Source organism: Cyprinodon variegatus, unplaced genomic scaffold, assembly GCF_000732505.1.
Source record: "Cyprinodon variegatus isolate N-32 unplaced genomic scaffold, C_variegatus-1.0 Scaffold312, whole genome shotgun sequence".
NCBI classification, from domain to species: domain Eukaryota; kingdom Metazoa; phylum Chordata; class Actinopteri; order Cyprinodontiformes; family Cyprinodontidae; genus Cyprinodon; species Cyprinodon variegatus.
The window spans coordinates 329,911-337,589 of NW_015150765.1; the positions used below are offsets into that span (position 1 = coordinate 329,911).

Genomic DNA, 7,679 nt, shown 5'->3' on the forward strand with positions numbered 1-7,679 from the left:
CTGATAGAATAGACACAGTGTCCAAATCACCAAACTGTAAACTTATCTGCTGTGCTGGTATTCATTATATCAACTCCACACCACTGCGGTGCAAAGCCTAAAGGGGCGCCTGCACAGACTGATAGTTGAAAACATACAGAAATATCTATAGATATACTCATAAATCTTTTATTATAGCAAGTTTTTTAAGCAAGTATATTCGTCTTTAGTGAAATATTTTGAAATGCAGATGCTTTCATTGTTTTGTTTCCTGTTGGAAAGAATTGATTTCTAAATATTTGCTGTGGTCTTGCTCCAGCAGAAATTTAATTTAATTTACGGCACAGAAAATACACAACAATTATAATCCCTGAGAGAATTTAAATAAGAGGAGTTCTAATGTTGCTGGACGCACTAACAAGACTGCAGAAAATATTTAGAAATATTCAAACAGTGCACATTAGGTTCATCATTGGGCCGCATTTAATTAAAACCCATTCATTAAACATTAAATATTCAAATGTTAGCAACAAATATAGCTTCTCTGTTCTGCCGTATTTTGGAATATAACTCCTGAAAGTGTTTGGAAGGCAAAAAACAAAAAGTAAGGAATTTTTAGTCATTTAAAAACCTATTAGAGGAGTTATTGTGCTCAGGCTTTTAATATTTGATCTCTGCATGTTCCTTGGAGCCATGGACACCTCTAGACAGGGGCCAATGGGGGCCAGTGCCCCTGTAGATCATGTCCTGGCCCCCGTTATGGCCCCTGTAACGAAGACATAATACTAAAAGAAATTCTAATGATAATATTTACTTGAACAGACATGGTTACTGATAGGGCCTTTGGATCTATTTCATTTTTTATTCTGTTTTACTAATTATTTAAAAACAATAAGGTGATATTGTGTCGGTATTGAGACAGGAGCCCAATTTTGATCTGCTAAATGTTTTTTTCAAAACAATAAAAAAATATATACTCTCATTTTTACAGCTGAATTTATCGGTTTTTCTTGAGTTCTAATTCAGATTCTATAGAAAACTGTAGTTTTAAAATTCCAAAATTATGAATGACCTTATATTCCAAATAACAGCTTTATTTGTTCTTTTGATAATGTTTTGAGTTGCTTTTTTACTATGCAAAAGGATTTTATTTTGATTTTAACAATAATCCAAATAAACATTTTCAAGCCAAAAATAAACATTTTTAGTTGGAAGTCATATAAACTTTGATTAAACCTAATTGAATGGAAAATTCACTTCATGCAGCTCTCTTAATATATTTAAAACCCTTGCCCTGTTTTTTATTTCATGCTTTTCTGTGCCCCCATGAACACATCATGCTGCCCCCCTGAATTCTGACTCTTTTCCATATTAAACTAAAAAAAAATTTAACTTTTTTCATTTTTTCAGTGGTCCTAATCCTCTTCTGTTTAAATGTAAAGAATTAGATTATCTCACCAAAAATTGTACTTTACATGAAAATAATATTTAGCTATTTCACCCTAAATTCCCGTAATTCCGTGAGACCGCGAACGCTTCACTGACAGAACTTACGTCTCAATATGACGTCATCACGCCCGTGCCCAGCCAACATGGCTGACAGCATCCCGTTGAATCCGGTTCGGAAAAGCTCCAGGAGAATCGCGAATTACAACTCGGGCCGACATTCCAGGTAGGTGTTTGGATCCGGGACCGGTTGTGGGCCTGGACCGGAACCAGGAACCAGTTTGTCGGTGTTTGTTTGAGTCCGGAACTTCGGTTTTTGTTCCCTCTGCTGTGACAGCTTCTGTAAAACAACCAAAACCCGAACAGAGGTCTGATTTTACTCCAAACAGAGCGACTAAAAATCTTCTTTATTCTGGAGTTCATGTTAAAAAGCAGCAGAACATTGAACTGGACCAAGTATCTGTTTTTGTGGACAGAAAAACTGAATGTAGCTAAATATAAAGGTTGCTATCAGCTAGCATAGCAGCTTGTTTGGCTTTTCAGGTCACATGATCGGTTCTGTCGATCACATCAGACTCTCTCATTTTCCTCACTTTATCTTAATATAATCAATTTAATTAAATCATTTATATTTATTGGTTTTGGTTATTGCCTTATGCTACTACACTTTTCTATTTTCCTTATCTCAGGTCACCATCTAGTTAATTTCAAATCCCTGATTACTTCTTAAAATTATTTCTTTAGATGGAATAATTATGACGGAGTATTAGAGCCAGGCTAGGGGTATATTTTCTTCTATTTCGAGAATAAAGTCGTAAAATTACAAGAATCAAGTTGTATTTTATGACAACTCTTTCCAGAAGCCCTTTCTTCCCTAAAATGAGGAATGTGGAGCATCATGTGAAGTTCTACTTTAGCATCGGTTTGACAAATCAGGGAGTCTTTTAGCAGCAGCATCAAACTGGGCAGGATGTCAAAGTGGACTCTGGTTGCTGATTGGTGGAGCTGGTCGGACGTCATCTGCTGGGCGGAGCTCCAAGCTTTCTTTCTGAAACAGTTTGCTGTATGATGACTTCATTCTGTAATGTTACGACTTTATTCTCTTAATATTACGTATTAATAGTATATTATATATCAGATATAAGTAAAAACTGCGTAAACACGCGGAATTGCTTTCGGTTGATCGTAAAGCGTTTTTTTCAGAAAAGACGTCTGAAAACCTGAAAAGTCAGGTTTCTGGGCTGTTGCTGAGAAACACAGAGTTTGAGCTCCTTCCAAAGGTTCTCTATTGGGTTCAGGTCTGCGCTGATGCATGCTGGGTAAAGAGGGAGGGGCGAGAACAACATCCGGGGACTTTGTCTGTTTTCGCTCTTCTTCTTCTTGTGAATTGCAACAGTACTAGGGCTGATGACGTTTCACGAGTACACAGATTGAGAACCGGCCCTGGACTCACAGGTGGCATCAAGGAAATTAACTTGTTGCCCCCCCTCAACGCCAGATGATAAAAGCACCCCGTGAATATATTTCTGTTTACAAAACTAATTCTTTCCAAAAATAATGGAACATATTTTACTCCATACTGCAGCGGGCGGATCTTCTTGTTCTCATTGGATCCTCAGAGGGATCAGGATCCAGTTGGGTCGGTGTGTTCTGGTCAGGATAGAGTTTATGCTTTCCTGACAGAATCTGGTTCTGGTTCTGGAGTTGGTCTGAACTGGTAGGAACCCATCAGGAACTGGATCTGCTGCTCCCCACTGAGCTCTGATGTTCTGTAAAGTTCTGCCACTGAGTCGGCCTTAAATCTTCAACCATTTGAATCAAATCCACAAACCTGTTGTTTTAGGTTAAAACCAGAGAAGGGTTTTGTTTTTTCTTGGTCTTTTTTTAATTAGGTGTGGATCAGATTCAGTGTTTCCATCTTTGTTTCCCTCGGTCGCGGCGGCTGTCTGGGTTTAGGTCGGCCCCTCAGAGCAGAAGGTTGTTCCTCCTCTGAACGATCTCAGCCGCCTCAGATTAACGTCCTCTTCTGTTTTTTTTTCCCCAGATTCTCGCTTGAAGATGAGCCGTCCAACCTGGACGAGATGCCCCTGATGATGTCCGAGGAAGGCTTCGAGAATGATGAGAGCGACTACCAGACGCTGCCCCGCGCCAGAGCGGGCCAGAGGCACAGAGGGCTGGGCTGGTTCCTGCTGGGAGGCTGGAAGGTCCTCTGTAGCAGGTAGGGCTGCTCTTTCACATCACAGAAACCAGCTTCTGCTCCCAGTCTTGGTTTAAAACTTGTTGGACAAAGAAAACAGTAAATCTGTATCTATTCTGGAACCAGATCAGGGTCCGGATGAAGGACTTTTCCATATATATGGGTCCTCTGAGCTCCAGATATCTGCCGTTTACTAACCGGCTGTCCAGGTCCCGTCCTGTATTCCATCCTGAAGCTGCTAGATGCTCATCGTCATGCTGTCACTCAGCTCTGCAGCCGATCCATTCATTCAGCTGCAGTGTTCTGGAGAAGAAAAGCATCTAATAACTGCAGAACTGGACCTGGACACCACTGGTCTACGTCATCAGGGCTCAACATGGAGCACGACTCATTATCAGAACTGCTGTGCATGGTGGTAGATGCTATGCTAACAGCTCAGAATGAGGAAGATGGGTCCAAACGAAGGGGAGCGTGTTTTTGTGTCTCAGCCTGATGCTGCGTTCAGGGTCTGTCTGGAACAGAGTGACGCGTTTAAACTTGTTTATTTTGATGGTTTTATTCTAGATTCTGTCCCAGATCTCCCATCTTTTTCCTTTTTCACTGATTGAACTCATGGAAATTGTCTTTTATTTCTCTCTATTTGGACTCTAATCTGCTTTACATTCATGTTTAACGGGACTCTTTGCTCTTAAAGGAAAAGTCCGGTCAGCAAGGTATGATCAATGGATCATTATTTATACCTAAAACTAAGACGTTCGCTGGGATTTAATGAATTTAGCGTTAATCAGTAGAAAAAATAAAATAAAACCAATAATTTTCGTGGCGATCACTGAGTCTGGGAGCGGCCATTTTTTTCCCAGATATAGTAACCCCTCCCTCCTGCCATCTTCCAGCAGTGACGTCACGGTGCGGTAAGCCTAGCGCCATTCTCCCCGCTTTCCAAGCTAAATCAATGGGAACTACTAGACACATCTGCAATCAACAACAATTATTGAAGATTTCCAGAGGACTTCACCATTGAAATTCACCAGAGCTATAGTGAAACTGACAATGCCCACGTGCATGGCAGCTGGATGCTGGAATACATCGGGTAAAAGTGGAAAAAAACGAGTTATTCCACCTTTCTGATTCCTGATCCTCCACGGACGGGTTGGTCGTTGGATCGCCAACTTGAAGAGGGAGGATTTGCCATCGAACTTCTGGCCAGAGAAAAAACCCGTAATATGGCAGCAGTCTCAGCCTATAGCAGCATAACTGTAGAGATAGCTCAGGATAAAACCTGAGTATTTTGGATGAATATAGAAGGTAAAGCCACAGTGCCTCCAAGATGGAGCCAAGGAGAAACGGCTGAAATTGCCTAACCTGACTCCGCCAGATGGATATGCGGAGCAAATCCATCTGGAAACCTTCCGTTGAAGTAATTTTGGGAAGGGGCGAAAATACTGGTTAGCTGATTGGCCTATGTTGGTGATAGACGGGCCAAATAAACCAATCAGATCAACGAAGCATATGACGTAATAACAGCCAGGCTACTCTTGCCGAAACCAGTCGGGAGAAGAGCAAAAACATTATTTTCCTCTGAGAAAAGCCTCCAGAGCAGTGTTTTGCTTTTCTTTCAGTGAAGAAATACTCTGTAATTCCGATAAAACTTGCTCTATAGCCACGCTAACGCTAGTTTCATCGGCTGAAGCCGCCATGTTCTTTAGACTGAACTGTGGCGCTTCTCGTTGCGTCACACCTCAACCCGCCTCAAAGCCAACGCTGATTGGACGTTCGTTTGGTGAACGGCTCCAAATTTTCTTTAACGGAGAGTCTCCAGACTGATTAGCGAGTGAAACCTTGAAAGCTCGCGAGATCAGGATGGTCTCACCAGGCTAGAAATTGCCCCCCTCTGCATCAGGCTGATAAAGCTTGTCCTCGGTACGCGATTGTGATTGGTTGGGAGGAAGCAGTGATTGTAGCATCAACCTACATGATAGGCTACAATGAAAAGGAAGGAAAAAACTGTGTTTCTTTATCAAACTTTTATCGACTCCTTTTTTTTTTATTGCACCCCATTTCCATCGATCAATATATATTGTTATTGAATTATCATCTGCCCTACTTATTAGTACTGGATTAGAGATCCTTTACCTAAAATCATGTATAAGTCAGTATTTAAATCATCTGGATCATAAAATTGTTCAAATTTAATGATGGGCTATTTTTTTTTGGGGGGGGGGGGGTTGGTTGCTCAGCATATTGTAAAACAAATGATCAAATATATGCGTTACGGAGGTAAGTACCCCTCTTCATATAAGAGAAAACTTAGGTTTGAAAGAAAATGTCTGCTTATCAGTTAATGGTTAAGATCAATGAAGTTTCAGTTAATTGATGAATGAATAATTAGCGTCGTTAGTTGGAACCTGTCGTTTAGTGTTTATGGTCGGACTGTCTTCCTGTCCAACATGAACATGTAGTTAATATCTTGGTTCTCTTCAGGGGAAGAGAAATTCTGCAGGTAGAGCAACCGGACCTCTGCAGCAGCTCCGATATTTAAAGCTTGGCAGCAGCAGAGATGCGTCCCTGTGCTTCTTTCTGACCCGGTTCTTACGGTGTCGGAGCACACGCGGCGCCCGATGCCGGCCATGGCGCTCTGAGATGATCCGTTTGCGTTCCTAACGCTCTGGTAGCTGTGCATGAACTGCAAAGAGAGGATAAGGACGTTTTTTTTTATTTTTTTTTTGGTTGAGTTCCTCGATTCGCACCGTCGGTCCAAAAAGACTTTTGGGGTCAAACGGAAAAGGACGCTTCCTCCGACTGATGATTCATTTCAAAGGTTCTGTCCTCGACAAGGACGCCAAGAGGAACGTTTGTTTACGGCGGAACAACAAAGTGGAACAAATGTTTGTGGCGCTGCGGTGACATGTACCGATGTAGGGAGGGTGGCTGTGCCGCTTCGTCGTTCAGGCTACATATTGAACCCCCCCCTCCCTTCTATGAACAAATGGGATATTTCACAGCTGACCAGTTTGATGCTTTCCAGTAATTTTCTGTTTGCTTAGTGCAGGATTATAAAACGCAAATAATTCCCAGTGAATAAACCCTGACTGTTCAAATGGCTTATTATTTAAATAGCATTCATTTGCTCAAATAATGGCTCTTATGAACCTGAACTGGGGGGGTGGGGGGTTGCAGAGAGGCAGAAAACATGGAGGCCAATGCAAACAACACTTTTCACCAAAGTTGATTTATTTAGCTTTATGTTTTGCCAACTTGCTCAGAAAGTGGAAAAGCCAAGTCGCTCAGCATGACGGCACACAGCGAGCGACACTGTCCCCCACACACCCCAGGTGCCAGGCCAGGTGGAGCTTGCATCAGGCTGCTTTCAACGTATTAACCCCCCCCGCCCCCCCTTCCTCTGTTTGCATTTTATATCAGATATGAGAGATAAGCCCCATGTAGTCATTAACAGGTTGAAGCAAAGTCACAGACTTTTGCAAAGCTGGAGTCTCTGCCGTCCTTTCAGTCTGATGATGAAGAGTCGTTTCCAGCCACGGCTGGTGGAGTTTTCTCTGGGGGGGGCTATAAATTCAATACAGACATATACCAAAAACCAATCAAACATAAATAAAGTTATCACACCAGTAAAATTATATAAATACCAACAATTTGTACATAAAGGCTTTGTGAAGTAAATTTGTGTTTTGGTCCTATATTGTGTCAGTACCAGTTTAATAATGGAGAAGCTATTAGTCAGCTTTATATTTTTTTTTATATATGAAAACACATTTTTTTTGATAATGTGTTTATTTAAAAGCAACTATGCAAATTAACGACCATCTAGAAAAGATTATATTCTATTATTTTCCATGTGAATCCCAGATTGTTCATTCTCTTTTGCCTTTTCTACAAAGTGCTTTAAATCAGTCCTAGCTGTCTTTATCAATGCTGGATCAGATCCTGACCTTTGGAAAAGGAGGCAGGGAAAGCAGGATAAAGCCTTAGCCTCGCTGCATGCATTTAGCCCCGCTGCATGCAGTTAGCCCCGCTGCATGCAGTTAGCCCCGCTGCATGC

The 7,679-nt window shown here is 41.5% G+C and overlaps 1 protein-coding gene across 1 annotated transcript in view; it reads left to right on the forward strand.

Annotated features, from left to right (window-relative positions):
• The first annotated feature begins 1,551 nt into the window (after window positions 1-1,551).
• Window positions 1,552-7,679, forward strand: part of atp9b (ATPase, class II, type 9B) — a 57,638-nt gene continuing 51,510 nt past the window's right edge. The window contains exons 1-2 of the mRNA XM_015384421.1: window positions 1,552-1,651; window positions 3,470-3,643. Of these exons, the coding sequence (XP_015239907.1) occupies window positions 1,572-1,651; window positions 3,470-3,643 (254 nt within the window). The 5' untranslated portion in view covers window positions 1,552-1,571. The remainder of the gene's footprint in view (window positions 1,652-3,469; window positions 3,644-7,679) is intronic.